The sequence below is a fragment of the Ammospiza nelsoni genome, chromosome 7 (assembly GCF_027579445.1).
Source record: "Ammospiza nelsoni isolate bAmmNel1 chromosome 7, bAmmNel1.pri, whole genome shotgun sequence".
In the NCBI taxonomy this organism is placed as follows: Eukaryota; Metazoa; Chordata; class Aves; order Passeriformes; family Passerellidae; genus Ammospiza; species Ammospiza nelsoni.
The window spans coordinates 28,470,254-28,496,914 of record NC_080639.1 but is presented as its reverse complement, the minus strand read 5'-3'; the positions used below and the strand labels follow the sequence as shown (position 1 = coordinate 28,496,914).

The 26,661-nt window shown below is 39.7% G+C and overlaps 1 protein-coding gene across 1 annotated transcript in view; it reads left to right on the top strand.

The window, feature by feature from the left end:
- The window catches only part of CLASP1 (cytoplasmic linker associated protein 1), a 171,113-nt gene that overhangs the window by 120,297 nt on the left and 24,155 nt on the right, over positions 1 to 26,661 (top strand). Inside the window, exons 26-32 of the mRNA XM_059476504.1 lie at positions 3,581 to 3,644; positions 5,276 to 5,439; positions 6,326 to 6,404; positions 6,683 to 6,826; positions 18,816 to 18,959; positions 20,185 to 20,291; positions 25,195 to 25,311. Of these exons, the coding sequence (XP_059332487.1) occupies positions 3,581 to 3,644; positions 5,276 to 5,439; positions 6,326 to 6,404; positions 6,683 to 6,826; positions 18,816 to 18,959; positions 20,185 to 20,291; positions 25,195 to 25,311 (819 nt within the window). The remainder of the gene's footprint in view (positions 1 to 3,580; positions 3,645 to 5,275; positions 5,440 to 6,325; positions 6,405 to 6,682; positions 6,827 to 18,815; positions 18,960 to 20,184; positions 20,292 to 25,194; positions 25,312 to 26,661) is intronic.

Here is a 26,661-nt window from a genome sequence, read left to right as displayed (position 1 = left end):
GATGGCTACAGCCAGAAGGCAGTGTTGTGTACCTGCTTTATGGAGATAGGTACTGTCTTCCATGGCTGTAAAGGCTTTGTCTCCACAATGTGGGATTGCAGTTAACTTTTGGAAAGGTTTCTGCGTTGTAATCAGTATAATTGGTGGCAGTAGTGTAGAAAGGGCTCAGGTAAGCACACTGTCTTCTCTCAGCCTTCATTTGTCTCATGAAAACCTGCAGTGATAGGTGTTGTTGTCGCACAGTGAGATTTCCCACAGTGGTGCTGTTGTAAACATACTCCCAAGGGTGGTGCCATTTTTACATTAGCCTGTTTGAACCTTCAGTATTTTTCCCATGGCAATTTAGTTGGTGAAGAAAACATTGCACTTACTCTAACATGACTCGGGGTGTGTGTTTCAAAGCTGAGATCAGACAGTGCTGGCACTGGCTGTACTCTGACTCTCTGTGAAGGCTGTGTTAGGTGTAATTATAGATCCCGTTTGTAACTCTTGAAAAATTTTATATCAGAAACTTGTGTCTTATAAATGGCGTAGTGTGTACTGTAGAGGGAAGTTTCTTAGGGCTGTGGAGTATGTGTACCGGCTCTGAAACTGCATATCATAGGAGAGGGAGACCTTTTTCCCTTGCTGAGAACCACATAACCCCTTCCAACACCTTTGGCACATCATGCCTTTAATGAGGTTTTAGAATTACCCAGTAGGTCTCAGAATTATCCAGTAGTCATTTGGAAACTCCCAATGGCCACAGGTCATATTAACTGGACAACTGGCTCTCAGGCCAGCTGGCTCTCAGGCCACATTTCATGCTTAGTTTATGGAGAAAGTGTTTGAAATAAGCTGTTTATCTCTTGGCTTCTTTGAAGGTAACATTCACAAATAGTTGTGAATGACAATTTTATTTTTCTGCTATGAATCATAGGTACTTAAATTGTAGCCAGGTTTATATAAGTGGTTGTTTGGAGCCTCCCTACTTGGGTTTGTGCAATTATTTCTATTTTAAAAGGGCTTCACACTGCCTGAAAAGAGTTTGATGGTTCATGTTAATAGTCCAAATAAAAGTGTGCTGAGGGCTGGCCTGAAAAAGTTGGTTTCTTGTCATTATAAAAATATTCTAGCACTTCACGTGATGTGATCCAGGCCTTAAATGGGAAGTGCTACAGGTTTTTAAAATGGGTAGTTAGTCTCTAGATCAGAGATGCTTTTTGATGTGGTCTGTTTCTGAGTCTCTTAAAAGATACTTCCATCATGTATGCTGTCTTTTTTCTTTCTCTTTAACAAAAGAGAAAAACTGTCTGGAAAAACTGTGGCACCTCATTACTTCTATGAAAAAGTTGGGTGAGATTTTATTTTGCCACAAAAGTGTGTGAGGATTGTAAGCAATGTTTGGAGTGCTGCTGGGGATAGTTGCAAGGGAGGAAGCTCTGAGAAGTTTTGGTGATGGGCTGTTTATCCAGGTCAGTAGATCTTTGCAGAAATACTGATGGAATTAAACTCTTGATTTCAGCCCTGCTGGTTGTAGTTTTTGAACTGTGCTGTCACCAGTCCCTCAAGGTAGCAAGTTGTCTTAGCTTTGATCCTGAATAATTGTTAAATCTGTCCCAGAAACTACACCTCTGTGCAGTTATGTTTTAAATTTGATACTGTGATTAGTTCTCTGTATTTCATTTTGGTTTTCTTTTGATCTGCTTCCTCCTTGGTTCAGAGTTGATCTGGTGCCTGTTCTAATGATTAGATTTTATCATCCTGCTTGTTCCCACGGCATCTTGAGAACATCATCAAGGTCATTAGTCCAAGGGGCAAGTCTGTCTTGTAATTAAACCTGATGCCTTCTGTTGTGGTGAAACGCGTTAATAAGAGGTGATGATGTGGTTGGGTTTTCTTTAGTATTCTGAACTGAAAGATGGCTGATCCTGTGTTAGCTGGGATTTGCATAGCCAGAGATATGCATGCAAAGTGGAATGGCACTTACCCATCCTCTTTTTTTTATAGAGCTTTATGTGGCCTACTTTTTTAAGGGCTCCCCATAAGTTCTCCTAAACAAAACAAGGCAAACGAGTCCCTTAAGGAAATGTTCTTCCACTGCCTGTTGCAGTTTAGTACTTGCATTGTTACCTTGGGTCTGTGAGCTTTTAGAAGCAGACATGCATGTACTTGCTGACTTTATATAACCTTTGTCCAGAAAGAAAATTCATTAGAGTAATAAACAGGGGTTCATTCAGAGTCCTGCAATCTGCATGATGTCAGGAGAGTGCTGTAGTCATTTTGAGCCTGTGCAGCCTCACCCTGAATTAAGTTGACAGCCTACTGTGATGTTGTTACAAAGACTTTTCCCTCTCTACCAGACTCTTAAACCCATAGGTTTTGTGCCCTTTTAAAATTTAATCAGCCTTTCATGCATAGATTTATTGGGGGAAAAAAAAGTCCTGTGTTTCTTAGAAGCAATCTAACATAAAGCATCCTTAGAGTACTGCCTTATTCTGGCCTGTTCAAAGATTATTTTTAGAAAGAGAGAAGTTGGTGGATTGTAGAATTAATGTTGGCCTGGAAATACATTCCCTATAGTCAAAATCTTCAGTAAGTCTTCTCTGAGCAGTCAGTGTTCATTTCATGAGTTGCTCTGGTTTCATTGTAATGGTGAAAAATGTCTGTTCACATCCATAAGTATGCAGGAAATGTAACCTAACTGCCTTGCTCTGGTTTCATTTGCACCATAAACAAGAAGAGCTTCTGTATTTTTTGCCAGTTTGCTTTGCAGGAAAGCCAAGACTTGAGTCAGTACATTGCAGATAAGAGCTTTGGCACCAAAGAGTTCTGCATTTGACTCCAACTCAGTATCTCATGCATCATTCTTTTTTCCCCCTGCCATAAAAAGAGCACTACTGAGCAGCTAATAATGTCATATGAATAGGAAGTTAGATTGTTCCTTGATGTAATTATCTTCTGATTTAATAGCTGGCCATTCGTTAATGTTCCTTCTATTTCTATGTGTTTGGCTCCTCAATGTGCCTGCCTGCTGTCAGACTTTGGAGTCAGTTCTGATGTGTTAATAATCTGTGATTCTAGACTGATACTACTGAAGCAACTGGGAATTTAAACCAAAAGATGTGATTAGTATATACCTGGAAAGTTCTGATTTTACTTGAAAATTTGAAATCCTTGACACAAAGGAGACTTGGAAAACCTATGTTTAAGGTGAAAAAAATGCACAATTCAGTGATTCAGCAACCTTGACCTAGACAGAAGCTGAGTGCCTCCCAAACATGCACATTTCAAGTTGTTTTCTGTAATTCAGAATATAAAAGAAAATAAAAGCAGCAGGAAATAAAATTGTCTGGTTTAAGATTTAAAAAAATAACTGTTTCTTAGATTCTTAATGTAAAACTGGTGATCCCAGTAGTTAAAATGAAGTGCCAGTAAAGGCTTTGCCTAGATACGCAAAGTTTTCAGAAGTGTGATCGAAATAACATTTAAATAAAGAAGGTTAAATCTTTCAGCTGTTAATATTTATTAGCTGCTTTTTATTTTCTTTGCTGCAACTAAAACGTTGGCATTTATCTTGTGTTTTATTTATGTATTTTAGCCGAGTGGAGTTAAAAAGGCTGTGTGAAATATTTACTCGCATGTTTGCTGACCCTCACAGCAAGGTAAGATCACAAAGCTTTGGCTTGCTCTCCTACAATACTGTGTGTGCACATTTGGCACTGTTCCAAGATGAGTGGTTTGTATTTCTACTCCTGCCATCTGCTGGGGAAAACTGGCATTTGAAAATCTCCTTGGTTTGCATTTGTTTTACAAAGAGGGGGTGTGTCTCAGTCTCTTTTATGATGCTAGGAGCTGGTTACTCCATGCTGCCTGAGGAGCAGCCTAGTGCCTTTCAGAGGTCACCTCCTGGAGCCAGGAGTTCAGTTTGATTTGCACTTCTCTAGGGTGTATTTCTAGTGAGACACAGGGAAGAGTGGTCCTCGAGGGGTCGTGAGCCTCATCACAGCCTCTGGGGTTTGTGTGTTGTGAACAACTGACAGCAGGTGTCTCACCAAGATACTATTCTGATTCTCATAATCAAGGTCTTTAATACAGCTACTTTGCCTTCCTTAAATCACTGACCTTGGAAGTTAAAGGCTGTGGTATGAATTTACAAACATTTTTAAGAAGTGGGCCACAGAATGGGTATGTAGTGCCCATAGGCATGTTCAAAACCAGTGGATTTCTATGGACAGCTAAGGAGGAGCAGGGAGAAAGGAAAAGGGAATTTCATGCCCTTTTCTGTGTTTTGCTAGTTGAGGAAAGCCAGTATGGCTGTGTAAAAATATTAGTAGTTGGGTTAAATGCAGTTTGAGAAAGAATAAGTTGTATAAATCTTTGTACTTCAAGACCTCTTGGTAAACCAGTTTTAATAAATGATTATTGGGTGGAAATTCCATGGGCAGGCAGAGTAGCCTGTCACAGGTCCTACTCAAAATGTGCATTTTTTTGCCTTAATTATACTGTTGTATAATATATGTTGTATAATATATGTTGTATAATTATACTGTTGTATACCGAACTTACAGGTCGGTACTACAGCTGTCCCACAGGTCTCACCAAGCTTGTAGTACCGACCTGTAAGTTCTTAATGCTTTGGTTCCCCAAGGTTTGTGTAGTAGAAAGGGCAAAGGTGTAATTATTTGTTTGCAAAATAATTCCAATTTCTGAGTGAGGTGGGAGTTTATTGCACTCTGGGCTCAAGTATGTCCTTTGTGGCAGCAGTGATCTGTCATCTTCACTGCTTTTGTAGAATTACTGATACAAACTCATTAGTTATGGTGTTAAACACATTAACTTTGTTCATATAACTGTATATAAACATATGTTACTTTCTTGACTGATGAGACTGAATCTGATCCAAGGTATATAATAAGAGATATGTTTTAAGAAAATGTAAACTTTGAATGAATGTGTCTTTTATCTGTTGAGAAACTGCATCCTTGATCACTCTGTGTGCTAACGAGTGGTTTGTTTTGTTGCATGGCCTGCTTTGCCGTGGAATTCCCAACAGAGAGTAAGTGTTTCCTACCCCTTCCTTCCTTCATTTGTTACATGTGGTATTTTAATACAACACATTTTAGACATGTCTTGCCTGATTTTTTTCCCAGAGCAATGTAGTCACTAAAATCATTCATTCATGAAACTCCAATAACAAAGTCATTCTGAAACTTAGACTGTAAACCCCCTTCCCCATTGAATATTTTTATTTTAAGAACTGCATTTCTTTTTATGACATTTGTTTTGTTTATAGGTCTTCAGCATGTTTCTGGAAACCCTGGTTGATTTCATCATCATTCATAAAGACGACTTGCAGGATTGGCTTTTTGTTCTCCTGACCCAGTTGCTAAAGAAAATGGGAGCAGATTTGTTGGGGTCTGTGCAGGCAAAGGTTCAAAAAGCTCTGGATGTCACCAGGTAGAGTACTCAGATGGCAAATGTTGCTGAGGTTTTTTGGGATTACAGGAGGGTGTGATATTAAAAATCCAGCAGTGCTGTGTGTTTTGAGGGCTCAATCTTGATGAATATCAGAATAAAGGAGAAAAAAAGTTATGTCACAGTGTTTCAAGTATTGAATTAAAAAGTCTCTCTTCTAAATAAATAACTTTAAAGCATAAATTTCAAAATATATAATGGATTAATTTTAGGGGTTTGTGGGGTGTATGCTCAGATATCAGGTTTTTTGATTGTCAGACACCCAAAAAAAAATGCAGTATTCAGAATATGAATGGTGCTTTACCACAAAGTTCAGCATCTCTTTCATGTTGTTCAAACACAAATAACAGGTCAGGATAAGATCTTGAATACTAATGCAGTGCTGACACCAATTCTGTACCCCATGTCCTTTGCAAAGGATGTCCAGCCCAGGACACTATTACAGTAAAGTTGAACTCATTCTAGAAATAGGATAGTTAAAAAGAAAAGAAAAAGTAGTCATAATCTAGGAGAAAATAGTGCGGAAAAAAGAGAAGACAGATCAAAACCAGGTATGAATCCTGGACAAGGACAAGATAAACCAAGCTGCTTCTAGAGATAAGGGAACAAAGCAGAGTCTGAAATGAAATCGACAGGCATGCCAACAGAAGTGTACAGACAGTAGAGCAACAGTGTGCAAAAATGCTGATTTAGCAGTTTGCTCCAGTATTGTGTCAATAACTAGCTAATCCTTAAACTTAGAGGTTTTCTTATTGATGGTAAAGTTACCAAGAAGGAAAGTGTGTTGAAATCTGCAATGTAAGCTTTGAGGTATTAGTTAATTTCATTTATGTTGCATTACATATTTGCTTTTGTTTCCTTTGGACAGGGATTCTTTTCCATTTGATCAGCAATTTAACATTTTGATGAGGTTTATTGTAGATCAGACCCAGACACCAAACCTGAAGGTCAGTATCAAAAGCCATTTCACTAAAGCATCAATGTGCTTGTCTTAGCTTGTCATGTCAGACATGCCATGAAGCACAGAACTCATGAGAAGGCAATTATGGTATTATGGGCATGATATAGAAACTGAATTGGCAACATGGAGACACGTGCCAGGAATGCTTCCTCCCCACCATGTGATGCAAGTCTTGTCTTGTCAATCTGTAGTGGGATCTGTTCCTATGGAAAAAATGCATCTTTGCCAGCTCCTGAGCTTCACAAATCCCTTTGCATTTCTCAGGTCAAAGTTGCTATCCTGAAGTATATTGAGTCCTTGGCAAGACAGATGGATCCAACAGACTTTGTGAATTCCAGTGAGACAAGACTTGCTGTATCTAGAATTATAACTTGGACTACAGAACCAAAGAGCTCAGATGTGAGAAAGGTAAGCCAGGAGGATGAAGTAATTTAGTCATTATTGCTCTTCAGGAAGGAGAAAAAAGACCAAACAAACCTGTCATAAAGGTAATGAAAAGTTCAGTGATCAGACTCAAGAAAGCCCTGATTTTACACACCTCGCTGTCCAAACAAAACTGTCAATTCAGCCCACATGTCTTCATATATTTTTTATGAAATATGTCTTCGTATATTTTTTTACTTTAACTGACTTTAACTACTATTACCATACAAAAAGAGATCATGGTTTGAAAATGTGCTTTTTCTTGAGCATTCTGGAAATATCTTTAGGTTTGTGTTTTGTTTAGGTGAAGGCTTTGTAGACTGGAAGCTAGCACAACTTCAGTGTTATAATGTTGTTAAAAGAAAGTAAACAAATCAGTAAACTGCCAGGGGCTCTCAGCCCTTCTCTTTTAAGTGCTGTCTGTTTATCTCTACCTGGAAAAAACTGACACAATTAGGACAGGCCTGGGTAATAGTTACCTTGTTCTTTATCGTGCTCTCGATGCAAGTGTCAGGCAAGCTAAAATGGGACAGCTAGTGATACTCATCTCTCCCAAGAGAAAAGCAAGACTTAGTTTTATAGCTGGCATCTGTAACACAATTTAAAATTACCTTCTATTTCCAGTAGGAGTTAAAGGCTTTGAGATTAACTTGGATTTAAAAATCCCAGCCAAATTTTAATAATTCCAGAATTTAAAAAATGTATGAGAACTTTACATTATATGCCCATAAAATGTTGTCTTAATACTAGAATAGCATGCAATTTTATAACTTTGGAAATAATAAAATTACTTTCATTTGACTCTGATGAAAAGATTGCTGGGTATCACATGTGCTGCCACACACCTGTGTGCAGCATTATCCAGCAGCTGAAGGAAGGCTTCAAAGAAGCTGTTTGGGCATGTGCAGTTTGCTTGCTCACATACAGATGATTGGTTCTGGGGGAAAAAGGAATAACCTCTTTTCTGAAGACTTCCTGTAGGGATTATTCACAGCACTGTAACTGAAACTTGCTTCTGTAAGACAGTCTCCCTCAGGAAAAAAGGGATACTTTAAATTCTGGACTTACATCTGGAATATGGATTTGCATTTTAATATTTCCATGTCCAAAGTCAGAAAGAATTGATCAGGCAAAGCAGCTGTTTCTGTGTTACAGTTTAGGTGAATCTCAAGCAGTTTATTTGGCTGCTGGGCTGTCAGGGGAACTTGTAATTATTTTAAGTGGAAATATGCATTGAAAAGCAAAATCTCTTCATATTGCTCAGCAGGAGAAACATTCCACCGTTAGGGGTCATCATTGCCGCGTGCAAAGGGAAGCAGAGAGTATCTGCTGCAGCTGGAAAATTGGGTGTTTGCTGTTCCCTGTGGGCTGTGGGGGACAGGTGCTCACTGTGTGGTGTCCATCCTTCTGTCTGTTCCAATGACTTGCACAGCTCTGGCAAAACTTGCAGCAAAATCAACTTGAGTAGTACTGGGGCAAGTGCCTGGGGGCTGGCAAGAGATTACTGAATCAAAATTGTTTTTATTAAACCTGCATGTGACTTGGATTTGCCTTTGGTGCCAGTAGTTTGCAAATAAATCATTACACAGTTAAGCTAATTTAGGCTACTAAAAACAAATGCACAGGTGATCTTTATTTCATCATATCGTTGCTGTACTATGATTTTATTAAGAACATAGTACAAAGCAGAGGCTTTAGAAGAAACAGTGCAGCTAAGGATTTATAAACAATCATTGGCCATTATCTCTGTCAGGACTGTAGTTAACAGACTTATAAATTTATTATGCAATAGCGAATTGGATTATCAAGAGCCAATCTAGGTAGGTGAAATGTTCTGAAGAACACAATTAAATATTGCCATGTTTTTTCCTGGCAATATAACTTGGGGATGGGGGGGAAGTGGTACTAGTACCTTTTTAGTATCAAGATGATTCATTTAAGCATCAGAAGATTCTGCCCTTGTGGAAGGTGTTATGGTGGCCTTCAAGATCTGTGGTTTTCTAAATGCAAAGCAGACCACGCCTTGTAAATACTGAGAATGGAGACAGCAGTGGAGATTATTGGGGAGAAAAATCAGTTTTGTCTTCAGGTGATTGAAGTGCCACAAGAAGTCTGTAAAAAGTGTAAAAATAGTTTTTCAATAGAATCTGGTGTTAAGACTGTCAGTGCAATGAGCTCAGCTCCTGCAGGTGACAAGAGTGCACAACATTTGTGGCATGGAGAGCTCCTGGGTGGTGCAATCCAGTGTCCAGCTGTGGCTGACTTGGTGGAGCAGTGATGCTGCTGCTCAGCTGCTTGTGGAGGCAGGAACTCTTTCCCCCAAGAAATGGAGTCCCACAGCCAATATCCTCTTCACCCAAGTCTGAGTTACTGAATTCTACCATAATGCCAGTAGTATCTGTGTGTGGTGGCCATACTGCTCTGCCTGGGGTTTACCTGTGAGCAGAGGCAGATAAAGCAAACTTCCTCCCACTGGTGATGTGTGTCAGTGAGGAAGGCATGTGGCTGCTGTGTGCACCTGGCAATTAGTCATGCAAATCTGATCCTGTAATAGCAATCAAGGCATCTGTTCAAGAACAGAACTGATTATATTTTCAGTCTATGCTGAGATTATCCTTTTGTTAGTGATAGTCTGTCCATTACTACTGTTTACTATGTGTGATGGTCATGGAGGTTCCAGCCACACAGGGTTAAGACACTGGGGAAAAACAGAACAAAAAATGTAGTTTAGCCCAAAAACCTTTTCAAACTGAATGCTACAGCTTTATTAATAATTTTGTGTTTTCTTGTGGCAGCACTTAAACACACTTAATGAGCACACTTAACCAATCTGACACAACTTGAACTACAGCTCATGTTTTGTAGCTAGTGAGATAAGAAAAAGTCAAAAGAAATGCTGATTTGCATAAAGCAGTTTATGGTCCTGTATGAAATGACATCTGTAGTGAAAACATAAGGTCTGTTATCACAAGGAGGACGTGATGTACTATGAGGAACATGCAATTGATACTAAAGTGTACATTGACAAAATGTTGTGATTCACTCTCAGGGCAGAAACCATTTAAACTGTTGACAGTAGCCATGAACTATGTGCAGTTAAAATTATTATCAAGCTTTAAGATTAAAATAAGGTGATCTGCAGTGTGTTATGAGTAAATATTTGTCTTGTTTTAAAGTACTTGTGGGTGTTTACCCTGCATTCAGCTTAAGGTTCACTTCCTGCAAGCAGTGCTGGAAGAAAGGTGAGGACATTTTCCTTCCAAGCTGAACAGCAGCCACAGGGCAGGAGCAGGTCCTGCAGTGCCATGTGGAGACCTGGATGGGATCTGCTTCCAGCATGAGGAGAGCACCTGTTGGTGATTCCTGCACATGCAGCCACCTCGTGGCTTTTTCCTCAAGCAGAGCTTATCAGTGGGCAGGGCACAGATCAGGATTTCAGATAACTGAGCTGTAATTCCAACTGCAGTAGCATCTAACCTTGTACCAGATTCTTGGCTTTCCTTTGCACTGATTTGTTTCCTGCTGTAGCAGGGTGTTAATTCTGATTTTCCTCTGAAAATTGTTTAAGAGTTGATTAAATAATTTTACAAAAGGCAGTTAATTACCACACAGAAAAGTAACACAATGGCAATGGCAGTACTGTGATGACTGGTCTGTGAGGACATTGTAAGTCAGTAACTTCACCATTCCATTAGTGATATTGCCAGAAAAGTTATGCAATCCTTACGTAGGTAAAGTGCTGATTGAATTTGGATGACAGGCATGGGCTCTGTGTGGGAAAATACTTTGATCCTGGAAAAGAGCCATCAGTTTGAGAATGGAAATTAACATGAGGCTTCTCATTTGACTTTGGCCAAAGCCTACAGAAACCTCGTGTCCAAGGCTTGTCTGAATGGAACCTTTTGTTTAACCTGAGTGCCCAGAATTTGTGGGTGTGGAATCAGCTGTGAGGGCATGCAGGATCTTAGGGTTTAGGAGGACTTTGTACAGGCTGAAGGGGAATGAGGCCTCCTGAGGTGAAGGGCCAATGACAATTCTTACCATCTTGTTAATCAGCCCAGCTCTGGTCTTAATGATAAATAACAAGATCTGTATTGCTTGATTGGTATTTGGACTGCTGATCTCAGGGCAGAAGAAATATTTTCCTTTGCTCCAAATATCCTGACTGGCTTCTCTGTTGATTAAACATTCCTATGGTGGTTTTATTTTACAAGCCTGAAGGCATTTTTACATGTTATGGGCAGCCTTTTGTCACGTGTACATCACGTTCTGCCTTCCACTTATGTAACTGGGAAAAGTTTTTCTTTCAACTGTCCCACTTGTCACTGCAAGCTGCCCTTGAGTACACTCAGTTGGATGGGTTTTGGTAAGAAAATCCAAGTTCATTGCACTGAATCAAAAAGCCCTAGAGAGTGCTTGTGTTGCTCTAATTTTCATGAAGATGAAGCCCTCCTGAGAGTACCTTGAGGAAGGCCCTCCTTGGACTGCTACCACTGGTTTGCAGGTGAAGTCAACAGATATCCTAAGAAAATAAGTTTGGGGTCAGATTTTTTCACTAAAATTGATTGAGGAATAGTTTCTGAATTATGAAGAAGATGAGGAAGATTTCAGAGAGAAAACTGCAGGCCAAGAGGCACTTCACATGCTGAAGCAGTCAATGAAGGTGCATTTACTTCTTTAACTGGTAATCCTCAAGGTCATTTCTTCAGAAATATTGATATTGTAACTTTGATTAGCAAAACCTATCCATCCGTGAAGCCTAACTTGAGCAACTTTAGAGAAAATATTTCTGTGATATCTGTAGGAGGACCAGTGACAGGAAAGCAAACACTTTTAAGGGAAGAAAATTAGGCTGCTTTGCATGGTGATGCCATGAGACCTCTAAAATCTCTTGTAAGTTTTAATCATCCATCTAGCATGGGTCTGATTTCAGCTGCTGTGGGACAGATGTGTCAGAGCACCCTCAGAGCCTCTCAGTGAGCTGCAGTGGCGTTGCTTATTTGCACTGGTGTTGAGCAGTGAACCCTCAATGACACAGTGAACATGTTGGCCTGTACTGTTACAGTAGCAGGGGCAGAGGACATCTACAGAAATACTTTGGAATGGCAAATTATTTTAGTACTCTCCAGCCACAGGCCCTTACCTTTCTGGGTCAGAGGTTTCTCTAGCACTCTTGCAGTATTCCTGCACCAGACTTGTGCATCTCATGGATTCCACAATGAGCCAAGTTACCTTGGCTCCACCAGGCATTAGGATTTCATTTCAGGCTTATGAAATCTTAAATAGGACTATATCCATATTGCTGAGGTCAGCCTTTTAGCCAAAGAATATTTCAAAAAAAGTCAAAGTCAGTGTAAATGCCCAGAAGAACTTCTATCAGGCATTTAAAACATAGTCAGTGTTAGGAAAAATAGTGTAATGCATGAAGAAGGGCACCTGGTGGACTGTAGTGTTTACTTGATTTAAAGCTATTAGAACAAAAAGGATCTCTGTGTCCTAGCTGTGTTTCCAAAATAGTATCCCTCATTTTCTGTTTGTTTTGAATTTGATGCTGCAGAGCTATGAGAGCCCAAATGTTTTTGGTGTACGCAGTGTAAGGAAAATGGCTTTCACCCAATGTTAGTGGCCTCAAAATGGGGATTTGCCTGTTGGGAGCATGGTGCCAGGGTGGATTTCCTTAAACTGAAAGCAGTTTGAATACACATACTCTGCACTTACTCTGCTGGAAGAGCTAGTGCTGGTAATACAAGAGAAGAAATGGCTTCCCAGAATTTGTACAGTCATACATGTATCTGTGAACAATATGTTTGTTTGTGCCATTTATATAAGCACTCACACACCTACTCAGGTATAGGTGATGTTTCTATTTTGAAAATTAAGTCTAGAGGTGATGCTTACATGCTGCATTGCAGAGCTGTTTGCAGTGTGATGGGTAATTCTGCCATACTTCCTCTAGCATTTCAAAAATCCATGCAGATTAAAGTGCATGTTTTCATTACAAACCATATGATTTCAGTAGCTCTTCTTCTTAGTTTATATGTGGGAACTTCTGTCTGAGAATTCAGACTTCTATTGTGCCAAGTTTATAAGTTTCTTAGTTGTTAATGAAAGGTAATCTATGTTTCTAGTCTTGAAACCTGTTTTTGCATCAACTGCCATTTTATAATGAGCAAAGTTACTCAGGGTAACCTTCATCAAACTTGAGTTCTGGGGTCATGTTTGGTTCTCAAGAAATAATGAACATTTTTGCCATGGTCTTTTCTGTGCCCAGGTCACAAAACAACAGCACTCATGAGTCATAATTTGCTGTAGAACAGTAATCCAAACATGTGGTGGTTTGGTGGTGCATCTTTTTTGCTGTCACTTTTCTGAGATGCCTTTGACACTTGTAATGCAGCTATCTCTGACTTTGTGATCTATAAAGTATGTACTGTGTAAAACAGAACAGCAACATGGATTTAATCTGTTTCTCTATTTAAATCTGTTAAACAAATTCTTCCTTTTCAGGATGTGGGTATGAACAGCATATGCTAATACAAGTGTTTTGGGAAAACTGTGTGTTTAAAAACTTGTACTCAAGCTAACATGCTTGGGTTATATATAAACTGCTAAAGCCATTTATTGCTTCACATTGCCATGCCTGTGATGTGGATGTCCTTGCTCATCTGATTCTAGGCCTGGAAAAGGAACAAGCAGAAGGTTTGGTTTGGTAGATAGTTTGTTAGTTCAGTGCCAGCAAATGCTTAATTGTCTGCTGGAAACTATACTGAAATAACACTTGTTTAGAGCTTGCAAACTCTCAGTAGATGTGAATAACTCACTTAACACCAGCTACTCATTGGAGAATTGCAGCCATGTGCCAGTGTGTGCTAATGCAGCTGCCTAATGTGCAAGTGCTACCCCTTGATCTCAGTGGATCTCTATTTGATCTGCAGCTTAGTATAAATCAAAGTGACATGAGAGAGAGCTTCTCTGCTCCATTGTGCCTTAAGTTATTAAAAACCACATTTTTCTTAGACTGGATGCTTATGCATTCAGAATGCAATTGTGTGCGATGCATTCAGAATATAATTGTGCTTGTCAAAAGAGAGTAGATGTTAGTGGGGGTCTTCCCCAGACTGATCACATGATAAAAAGCATTTATAGACAGTGTTGGTCCATCAGACTGATGTCCAGACTGGAGAGAGGAGTTTGCAAGTTTTTAACCATAACTTCCTCTGAACTGTGAGGGCAGGTGTGGGTAGATGCACCTATTGCCCCATTCCTGGCTGGCCAGATGCAAGTCCCATCCCAGTTCAGCACTGCCTAGGCTCTGCCCCTCAGCAGAAGTTTTCAGGTGGTTGTGGAGGCCACCAGGATGTTGCCAAAGCAATGCCTTGTACAAGAACTAAGGGATCATGTGTAAGCCTGAGAGCTGTGGCCAAATTTAATTTTGAATTTAATTTCAGCTGCCCTCTGCCAAAAGGAATGCTCTTTTGATGACACCAAATAATGCTTTTTTAATTAGTTTCTTTTACTTGAAATGAAGCAAGAAATTGATCCATATTCTTCCACAGAAAAATACCATGTGTATTGTTTAGGTGATTGAGTTGAAATAAATGTTTTCTTTGAATAATACCAACTTTCCTGTTTGTCAAACCCAGACGATGCATAGTTGGGTGGGTGAGGATTTGCCAGCTAGGACAACTACAGCCTCCTCAGGGCCTGGTGAAGGAAACTTGGAAGAGAAATGTAAACAGGTAGACTGAAAGCCTTGTGCACTAATCACACTAATTGTGTTTGCAGTCTCAACTCAACTGTCTAGCTGTGTAAAGAGACCTGGACTGGGAGCCTGAAAAAAGTGTGTCTGTCTCAAATATTTTTTGGCTTTGATGTGTTTTTCTGTTAACTCTATTGTTGCAATACCTGATAAAGCATCAGGGTGCAAAGTCCCCTTCTTTTATGGGGCTGCCAGTGTTGGGAGCCCATCACCAACAGATGTTTGAGTAACTTGGAAACTGCCTTCATGTAGCTCAGGCAACTATCTGCTTGTTCTGCTTGGTCCACTGGAGCAGCAGCAGTCATAAGGCACTTCTATTAACCCTACGTCACTGACCACATTTCCTTTCTAAAATCAATGGATTTTTCCACTTAGCCTTGATCTGTTTGCTTAATAAACCCAAAAGATTTCCAAGACATTTTATTATAATTCAGCGAAGTTGAAAAAGTTACAGATTTTGATGAATCTGACTATCATCCACCATCGAGGTAAAAACAAAAACCAGATATTGCTGAAGCATTTGTGTCCCTTTAGCAGTTGACACTGTTGGACAGCAGGAATTGCAGTGACCAGAGTGTGAAACTTTGAGAGCTGCTACTGGCTTGTGGAACCTGATCTCTCACTGCATTGTGATAAGGAAAATAACAAAGTGACATAAGCAATCCTTTGCAAATGATTCAGAACCTGACACTGAGCCAGACCCCGTCTCTAGCACAGTCAGGCTCTGAAGTGACTGGAGTTTCTCCAGCTGAAGGCAGCAGTGAATGGCTTCATTAAGATTAGATAATCTGTAGGGTCTACGTTCTGTGTCACTGAAGGAGATGGATTAGTGTTCTGTACTAATGGTACAGGGGCACAAAGGCAAGGGAAAATTCAGATATGACTTTCTTCAGACTATATATCATCAAGCATGAATGTTGCATGGAGAATGTTTGCACATTGTGTACAGAAATAAGGGGTTTTTTATTGCTTGTTGTATTTATTTACTCTGACAGTAATCTAATGAAGCAAGACGTCCAGAAATTCAGAGATTATGAAAATGTCTCTTGTTTGTCACAAGCTGAAAATCCACAGATTTAAAATTCTTAGAAGCATTATCAGTAGAAGATGTCCTTTGATTAGGTAAAAATACTGCTAGATAAGTGGAACTTAGAGGATTAGCAAGTGTGTCCTGATCTAACTATTAAAACAGATGTGGAAATGCTGCTCCTGATGTTCTTCATTGCCAAAATAAAATTCCTTGTGTTAGAAGCATTTCAGGAGTGAAACTTGAAGCACTTTACAAATGTAATTTCAAGCTAGCTTCCAGCTTTTGAGGCCACTAAGTAGCACTGTTGGTACAGTGGTAGGGACTAAGACCTTTGTGTATTAAATAATAAGTAGGAAATTATGGGCACCCTTTCAAATAATGACTTTTGCCTGAAATAAACCTGAGAGGGCTGTTGGATGTCTGAGGACAATTTAGAAAGAGCACAGACAGGGTTTTACCCATGTAACTCCAGTGTTGTCTTTGAGACCTTTCCTGGAGCACCACTCTCACAATGTAGTAGTCCTTGGCTTTATTTCAAAAGGCTTAAACTATAGGTCTGTTTTCTTTGAGGCCACAGAAAATTGTGAGCATTGGGAGCTGCTGTTAAGCATGTCATTCAAAGCCCAGTGACTATTTACAGGTGACAGGAAAGCTGCTGAAGAGCACTGAGTATGCAGAATTCTGGCAGACACCCCTAAAGACAAACTGTATTTGTGAAATGAGGGAGGGCAGACACAGTTCTGTTGTTATTAAAGCCAAAACACAAAAGTGGAACAAAACTGTAGTGACCTCTGAGACCTGAAACTTCTCTCAGCTACTCCTGTAGGACAATGTCTGTGCTCTTAGTGTTTGTGGTGGAGCTTTGCTGAAGGTTTTTCTCAGATCTCTGAGATGCATCTCAAACATTTCTCTTGGGCAGCTCCTGACTTAGCAGTTGATAACTCCAGATTCTAATCTTTAGGCAATTCTCAATCTGCGAACCTCGTTGATCAATTTTTGTAGGGTTTGGTTTGGGGTTTTTTAGTTTTGTTGGTTTTTATTTAATCTCAGTGAATGTGAGATCTGCTTGTTCTGACACAGAGGATCTGCATGTCCACTCCTAACTATCAAGGATATGCATGCTGTTCAGTAGTGGGAATGTTCATTGGCATGGCTTGTCACTTTGCATTCAGTTCAACTTGCTGTTCCTTGTTCTCAGATCTCTTGTGTGCAGTCATATTTTTATTACAGAAAATACTGTGCTGATGAAAGCTTAAAAGTTCTTGGATCAAAATGGACAGAAATACACTTCCTTGTTGGATACCAGGCAGGCTTCATGGCAGAGTTGTCCAAAACTTCAGGTCAGAGGAGGGTAGACAATGGAGTTGAGAAAGGCACAGGGAAAACTATCTCCCCACTTCTTTCATCCTTAGATCTATAGAGTGGAGTGAATAATGACATGCTGTGTTTCTGTTCAAGTCAGTAAGAGTTTTGGCAGGAGAGGCATCATGATCCATCTGCTATGAAGTCTGAAGACCTGTTGTTTGCTGCAGTCCTTGGAAGCCTGTGGAGTGTTGTGGGCCTTGGTTCCTTTGTTGGCCATATGAAAAGGATGATACCAAACTTTCATGGATGGAAAACGTTTTTCTATACAAAGCTGTGCTGGTTGCTGCTGATGGCAGAAGAAACAGTATAGCTTGAATTGCAGTTTGCACACTGAAGCGGTGGGGTGCTGTGATTCCCGTCCACTATGAAGGGTGCATGTGTACCCAAGTTCATCATCTGTGAAGAATTCCACTCCACAGGGAATTGCAGATTCAATTAATTATGGCAACTTTTTGAGCACATAACTTACTAAAAAATCCTTTAAAGTGATGAGAACAATGAATGTACATTTATCGCCACAGCAGTGAATTACATTTGTACCCTTTTCAAAGTTATTTTTCATTTTTAGGAGATTTTAGAAAGTTTCTGAAAGGGTCCAACCCAACTGTCTGCTCTTCCTAAGCATATGTGTATGCTTTTCCAAAACAAGAGCATGTGTAGCTTTGCTGCTTAACTTTGTGAGCCCAAGCCACTGCTTTGTGTGCAGATAGGTATTCTGGAAGTTGATGTGTCAATGGCTACACCCTCCTTGGAGCAGGTGCTGCTGCAGACTATCAGAGGACCTTCATCATAGCTTCTTTTTTTTTTTTTTTTTTTTCTTTTTTTTTTCTTTTTTTTTTCTTTTTTTTCTTTTTATTGATGTTTGTTTTTTCAAGGTAGTCAGGGAAAAAGCCCACAGAATAGTGCATCTACACAGGTTGGATGCTGCTGGGGAAGTCCAGTTAGGAGCATGTGATGGTAATTACTTTTTCAGGTCTGCACACTGTGATTTATTCTGCTTCCATTCCCATTTGATTCCATTGTTTTAGTTCAGGATCTGCAGAGCAGTGTGTTTGCTAATGGACATGGGGAGATCCTGTTCTGGCAGGATTTCTCTGAGGCACATAAAGCAAACCCTGTCCAGTAAAATTAATGATAGAATTCTCAATTGTTTCAGTGGTACCTCAGTTTCACTTACTAAATTTAGGAAATGTGGTGGAGTTCAGCTGGTCCATGGTTGAGAGAATGGTGGTTGTCACCATCCTCATAAGTCTTCCACTTCAGATGGAGTCTTTTATTGTTGAAAAAGCCTGAGTGGTCAAGACTTAAAAGGAGAGGTGAATTATCTGTTTGATGAAACAAACTTGGGATCCCTAGGAAGAGAAGAGGTTGGGTGGGAAGAGAGCTCATCCCATTCACACATAAAATAAAAAGCACAGGAATGACAAATTGCAGTCCTAGAGTCTTCATATTTGTTTGAACTTCACGTTTTATTTGTTTTCAGTAAATCTTTGCAGTAACTTGTTCAGTTGAAATATGTGCTGGACAGGACAATGGTAAGAGTTTCTCACTAGGCTGTGAATAGCTGTACACTTCACATCTGGGAAAACAATGATATAAATGGAGAAATATATTTAAACTTTAAGAACTAAAGCTAACTGTTGCTGTTAGTAATTTGTTATGATATATCACAAAGAACATTTCAAGGATTTGTCTGGTAGGGGAGTCTTCTTTTTGAGTGAAGCACACATCACTTACTATAAGGATCACTACCAAGAGAATGCATGCTCTTTTCAAAGAACAAAAACTGATGGTCTCTTTTTTCTTCTTCTTCTTTTCAGGCAGCACAAATAGTCCTGATTTCTCTCTTTGAATTGAACACTCCTGAGTTTACCATGTTACTTGGTGCCTTGCCAAAAACATTCCAGGATGGTGCTACCAAGCTCCTGCACAACCACCTCAAGAACTCCAGTAACACCAGTGTGGTGAGAGGCCCTTGTCCTTGCAAACAGCAGAGCCCCAAGGACAGCAGCTCATTGATAAGCTGTTGCAGATGTTCAGTTTGAATTATCTGTAACTGTTGTCTTGAAGCAATATGACAACAGAGGCTTTTGTTTGATTTTTCTTTTAAAAGGAACCATTAAAATAAAAAACTCAGTTATTTTAAAATTTAATATAGTCCTAACCAGAAGAGATTAAAAAATTACTGAGAAGTGCATTAAAATTGGTGGGGTTTGTGCTTTCAAGTTGGTGGTGCTTTTGAAAGTCCTGCCAGTAATGACTTTTTGGCTAAAACAGATCCTGATACCACAGATTTTCTGGGCTTATGACTGTTATTGAGATCAATTTAATAACTGTTATACTGTCTGTTAAGGAGCCTGCGGGATCTTTAATATGACCTACAAGGTCACCTCACTCTCTGCCTATTACCTTATGTTTTGCTTTTATATGAAGCTCTTACATATTTTTATTTCACTGAAGGAATATATTAGTAGATTTAAATAGGAAATTTCTTTCCCTTTCCAGAGCAGCAAGGATTAGGGAATTTTTTGTCTTTTTAATGTGGAAATCTTGTGAACTTGCTGGAATTTGAACCCTCCTATCTTTGCACTTCCACAGGGCTAAATAGAATTTAGTGTAAGCTAGAACTGCAGCATTAGGCTTCCAGGCAAATGGTCTGGTTTGACTCTATGTGAAAAGTGTCAGAATTGAGAGCAATTTCTACTCATTTTGCTGTGGTATAAAAGATTGTGCAGGCCAGTGGAAAAATGCTAAGTTAGACTGCTTACTTATGCTCCTAACGAGCGTAATCAGAATGCTTTAGACAATGTGGAAAATAGCTGTGTAATTAGAATACTAAATTGTCAGGGTAATGATGAGCATATTTTGGAGCTTTGCAAATCTTGTTTGAGAAGCTGGATTGATTGACCATTTCTCTGACAATATTTGCAGGCCATACATGTTGTGTATTTAAATTGCAGGTACTGTGGGTTGTAGAGAAGCGCACATACACTTTCTTTATCCTCAGATAAAGGAAGGAGCATATTAATGACTACATGAGCCATGGCTGCAGATTTTTAGGTCAAAAGGCATAATCAAAACTGCACTAAGCTTGTCTAGAGCAAACAGAGGCACTGTTTGGACCTGTTGCTGTACCTGCCTGTGCATTGCAACACGTTTCTAATCCCTGTCTTCCTGCTTCTGTGTCAGGGTTCCCCCAGCAATACCCTTGGTCGGACTCCTTCCCGGCACTCCAGCAGCAGAACCAGCCCCTTAACTTCACCTACCAACTGCTCCCATGGTGGACTGTCTCCAAGGTAATGTGGCAGGCTAATTAAACCCCTTGCAAAATACTAAAGGATTTCAACACCAAGTGTGCGCTTGCAGAATATGACTCGCTTTGAAAGCAAAAACAAGACAATAAGTTTGCAGTAGATTTCTGCAAAGAAGCAGTGTTTGAACATGATAATAAGTGGCTGGTGATTGACTTCAATATGTTCCAGTCCTCATGCTGTCTGTGTAATCTTAATATCTTTTCTTATCATATTAGTTTTCTTTTGTGGCCTTCTTCAGAATTACATTTGTGGATAATGAAGGTAATATTAATTGGCAGCATTAGAAATAAGGTCTTGTTGAGATTGCCTATGTCACAAAGCCTGTGATGACTCTCAGAACAGGACTTTCAGATTGTGCCATTTTTTAGGTGTGGACCTATAATCAGTAATTCTTCTGGCTATATTACAGGGCTTGAGCTGCTGAGAGAAGTGCTGTATCTGCTGTCCCCTCTTATTCTTTGTGAGGATGGAGGACAAAGAGAGTTGGAGGCTGTGTTTCAGTGCTGAGTACCTCCCACATAGCTCACCTGGCTCCTCAGCAGCAGAGCAGTGGCCTGGTCTTTTGAGCAGCAGGTCTATTCCAACCAGGTGTTCAGCTGAAGCTGCAGGTGCTACCCTAGAATATTTTGGTCCTGTCCAAAATCTTGTATTCAGCCAACATGGGCTCTTGGCTGCTGGGAATGTGGATGTTTTGCAGCATTAAAACTTAGAGCAGGGGAGATGACATTGTAGACAGTTTTGGAGGTAAGCCGCAAGCTGTTATCTGGACAAGCTCTAGTTCATGCTGGAAAAACTTAAATTCTGCTGTCCATGTCTGCCTGTCCTCTTCATGGCAGGTTGTGGAAGAAGCATAAGGAACCATGTTAGGTGGGACTGCAGTTCATAGTGCAGTGTAGCAGTTTACATTGAAATCTGTTGATCTGCCCATGTTACTTGCAAAACTCTCTCTGAAGGGATGCTTAGACATGTGAGTTCCAGTGTGTCAGGAAAAGTACAGGCCTTTAGCATGTAATGAATAATTACACTAATACCAGCAGCATAGGAATCATTGGTGTTTCCTGAGAAAATTTTGGGTATCTAAATACATCTTTGTGACTTCTAAATCTGCTGTAATTCAAAACTAAACCAAGAGTTTGAAAGCCAAAGCCAAGTTGCCTATTATGAGTTTTTTCCACAAAGGTTTCATTAAGAAATTAAGTGGTAGAGTTTCAGGGGAACAGTTCCAACTATGTTGCTTCCTTTTTGACTAGCTTGAGCATTGTTGCCCTGCTGATTTCTGTCATGGGAAATTACTGACTGTGTCTCCCTGTGGTTACGTTGTGGTTTTGTTGGCCATGTTGGCATGTGGCACTTATTTTGTAATTCCACAACCTTTTACCATGCCTTTTGGGTTTTGCCATTGGGACACAATTGTTTATTGCCACTTCACTCACTGTTTTATATTTGTCTTTGCATTCTTCTCACCTCTTGATGTCAGGAGGCAAATATCAAAGTATTGATTAAAGCATCCAGTGTGCGTTGTTGCTGTTACTTTCTAACATTTTGGATTTAGAAACTAAAGGGTTTTTTCTATATGTGATTTGTTCACAAGGACTAGTTTGAGAGAGCATGTAATTCCAAAGCATTCTGCCATGGATGCAGTTGGCCAGCAATTTCCTTTAGAAAACAATCATTCCTTCAATTTTATAGAGTTCTTGCAGGTGTTTAATCAAAAATTTAGGTGTCTTTTTAAGAAATGTGCCCTGCTTCCTTGCTAGGTGTAGTTATTAAAGAGTGATGTTCAAAAGTTACTCTTCAGTGATAGGTGAAGGTGGAAGCTGCTGTGAAAGCCCTTTGAAATATTTGGAAGGGAGAAGCTGTACATTTTTGTGGTGAATGCCCTCTGAGCTGTAACAGTATCTACAGATTTTTGCCATTTGTAGAAAAGGCAGTGACAAATACTGCAAATCAGGGGCAGGAGCTTCTGAAGCTCTGCTGGGCTGCATCCTTCTTGAAAATGTCTTGAGTAGCACAGTTTGGGCATGGTCCTGACTTAAAGGGAGAATTTAGCTCTGGTTGTCCTTTCAGAGAAGAGGCTTTGAAAGATGTGCTGACGCGTTGTGGTAAGTAGGGTGTGCTGCAGCATTGCATTCTTTGGTATAGGTGTTTCAGTGTCATGTTTCCATTTCAAATGCTTGTTTGCTATTCAGCATTGCTGGGAAATGTCACTTTTCTCTCTACAAACTCAGAACATAAGCATGCCCAGGTCATTCTGATAGCAGTGTAAAGGATAAAGATTCCCAGTTTCTTTGTGTAGCTCTCCTCCAAAAGTAGTCTTGGCCTTTCATTTTAATGGGGCCTGCTGCCAAATGTTTCTAGTCAGGTTGTGCATTCCCATTGCTTCCTGGGATGCTCTGTGTGCAGGCCCTGCTTACTCTGTCCCTGCCCATGTCTTGTACAGGCAGCCTGAGTGTAGTCAGTGCAAGGATTATCTCCACTTCTTAATGCCAGCTCTGGTTTTGATGATTATGCTTTCCTTGCATTTTTTTCTTGGTTCACAGATTGGAGTCAAATGCAGAGCCATACATGTCTTTGGAGCTGGGATATGTGCAGAAAGGATGACTGGGTCCTGTAAAAATATGAAAATGCTGCTAAACATAGCTGCTCTCCCATATTACTGATGGTTTGTGGGCAATACCCTCAACCTTGCAATTAGTCAGCAAGGTTTCCTTTATACAGATTTACTGTATTATCTGTGTGTTCCAGGTGACTGATTTTTTGGGAGTTGTGTGTGTATTTATGTGTACATGTATTTGGGCTCTATGGATAGATTTTGAATGTTTTGGCTGAAGTGGACTCTGCGAACAGCTGATTTGCCTATCCAGATGATAACATCTGCTTAAGTATCCCCTGAAGTCTTCAGGAGGGTTGCATGCTTTTAGGGTCTTTGACAGAGTCCTTGCTCCTGCCTTCATTTACTCCTTCCAGTTCTGCTTCATGGTCACTATAACATATCCACTACATCTGTGAGTTACTTCTGCATCTGTATCTGCTTTTTTTTTCATTAACAGTTTTAGATTTTGGTGAGAGGAGTTATGGAAGAGAGATGTGCTTTCTGAAAAAGAAAACAGGGAAGGGCATTTGGGAATACTGAAAATAATAGGAAAAAACCACCAGACTTCAGACTGAAAGAGAAGAATGTTTCCTAGGTACAGCACAGATAAATGGCTTGGGTTTGTGTAGGACGGGGAAATGTTCTGAGATTTAATAAATGATGTTTAGTACAAAGTGGCAAACACTAGGTTGTGAAGTCCTTTGGTGTTAGAATACTGTTCTGAATGGTAAATTGACTTCTGCAAATTGAAATTTTACATTCAGGTTGGGAACTTCACATATTAGAATTTTGTAGGAGTAATTGAATGAATACATTTGGAATGAGTTTCTGCCATTATTAGTAGCCCAGAAGCCTGTGCTTACTTTTGTTTATTGAAAGCAAATAAACAAAAATCACCCAAAATTAAAGAAAACAATTTAGTCTTTCAAAGATCTTTAGAGGAAATGCATCAGAATAAAAGGCTACAATTTTGTCTGGCTATGTCAGTTTACATATTTGTTATTTCACTGATAATAAAAAATACCATTAAAAACAAAATTTGATTGACACTTTCAGTATTAAGTTGAGCAAACAAAGACATGAAAACAGAATTAAAATAAGCCACTCACTTTATGCAATAAGAACAAGCCTGCATTGTTTGGTGGCCTGTGTTCAGGTAGGTGAGACCTGAGCTGTGAAACTTCTGATAAGCAGTCTGGAAGTCTGGAGTATTTCCTTGATGATACTGGCATGTAATAGCTGTGGGATTTGATTGCTGGTTAATGAGTGAAATTCTTGACACTGCTCTTCAGAGGAGTTTTTTAACTGGCTTTGCTGCTGTTTGCACTGGAGCAATTCTTGACTTGTTTGTCATTTCTCATGTGAAAGTATCTTTCACTTGCATATGTACAAATACAATATCCAAGACAATGTGCTGAAATGTAATAGAAACAAAGTAGTGTTGTGAATACTCCACCAGCTGAAGCATCTATTCTCATTGGAAGGTGATTTTGAAAATCCATGTACTGTAATAGGAAAAGGAGAAAAGCAGAGATTGGATAAATTGACACAGGAATGGATGTCTTGACCCAAAGGCACAGGGTCATGCAATAACTTAAAGGGGCCTGTGAAAGTTTAAGGAGCAATCTGAATCAACTCAGAGGCTGGTTTCACCCAGTCTTTCCACCTTTGTCTGCTGAGACCTGGGCCGGGTCCCCATTATACATTTACACTCCAGACTGACTTTTCACTTGCTGCATATTTGGGTTCAGTTTGAATCTGGTGAAACAGGATCAGATCTTAAGCCCTGCAAAAGTTTTCTGATTATATAGGGCCTGACTACAGGCTTTTATAGAGGCACCAGAAGACAAACTTTATAAGGTATCTTCAGGTGTCTAATAAAAAAATAAATTTCAATTTTTCTTTCTTCCAGGGAAATCCTGTTGCTTAGAAACACCTGCTTAGAGTTTGAATACACGTGTGGCCAGGGATTGCTTGCGTAGAACATTATAAATGGAGTTGTTTCTAGAGGCTATATCCATTTGTGAAATCTACTGGTTAGTACAAGCAGGGACTGGATTTTTTGTGAATCATATTATGTTAGGAATAAAAATGGAAGTGAATAATAAAGACCAAAACAAAGACTTGTGAGGCGCAATGGAGTATTCTTGTTTAATTTTGTTTCTATTAATTTTTTTCTCTCTCCAAGGCAGCATGACAGCACTAAGCCACTCAGATTATAGTTTCTTTTTTTTTTCCTCCCTCTCCTTTCTCTGTTTTTTCTCTCTTTTGTTTCTCCTCTGGTCACGGCAGTCGGCTCTGGGGTTGGAGTGCAGATGGGCTGTCGAAGCACCCCCCTCCCCTTTCTCAGCCTAACTCCATCCCCACTGCTCCTTCCCACAAGACTTTCAGACGCTCTTACTCTCCCAGGTAACAAGCTACCTGTTAAACCAACTTGTCTGAGGTGTCACAGTATTATTTACCTTTCACACCACAGGATTTGTTCAAATGTGGGACTTGCAGAGGCTTTGGTTGGAAGAGGAGCAGAGATGATGATTGCTTTCTAAGAGCAGGGGTGACAGGCAGCCACTTGCTCGCTGCTTGGGGAAGATGCAGCATGCTAGTGGGGATAAAATGAAGTGGATTTTTCCAGACTCTTTCACTCATTCCAGAAGATGGCAGGGGAGATGCTTCACAGTCAGTTTCCAATCAGAACACAGTTGCTGAGCACTTTTGGCAGGCACTGGTTGCATTACGATACCAGGGGCAGGATCTTTCAGTTTGGCTGCACCGTGCGTGTGGCACTAGAGGACCTTCAGATGGACACATACAGCTCAGGAGTGACTTCACATAGAACTTTTCTTGTATAATGTGTTTGTGGAACATCTTGGAAATTTATAGTGCTGAAATTAAAATTGTTCTTACCACAAGATTTTGAGTTTATCAATCACAATTTCAACCTCTATTCCTCCTCCTGTGCCCTCAAATGTTGTTCCAGTCTGCATACAGCTCTTGAATCAATGAAGTGGACTAAAGCTGTATGCTGGTTTTAAGAAAAAAAACCCCAACCTGAATACAAATTTAATTTGTCAGATATCTGTTAAATTCCTTGGATTCTTTAAAGTTTAAACCCTGACAACAAACCATCTGTAAATGTGGTTTCTCCTGACTTAGATATGTCTTACCTGATGAAGGACTATATAGTCTTTCCTTAAAGCCAAAGAAAAGACTTTAATTTTTCCTAATGAAAAACTAATGAAAAAAAAAGCAAAGAAATTTTTCTTTGAGGGCTCAAAGCTTGAGAACCTGTGACATCTGAGAGAGAAAGTAGAATGCAGTAGTAGGTAACTCTGTGAATGCCTGCAGAATTAAAAACTTCAAATGAATGTTCTGACTCTGCTAGGACACTGTGGAGATATCTATGGAGGGGATCCATATTAATTTTTGGAATAAAACTAGTTGAGAGTGTTTTTTCTGTCTTCTTTTATCTGACACCAGATAATAAGGTTTGGAATAATGTAACATATATTCCAGCCCAGAGCCTGAAAGTGCAAGGACATGAGTTACTGTGTACTGCTTGAAGACACTAAACTGTGGACTACTTACACATAGTTTGGATTGGAAACTGAATAACAATTATGGAAGTAAAATGTATTTCATGCCAGACTGGAAAACTACCAAATTGTATCTTTATAAGCTTACAGACAGCTGCATTGGTTTTGTGCAGCAGATGGAAAATAATGTTGTGACATCCCTAAACACTGCTCATCTCTACTCACT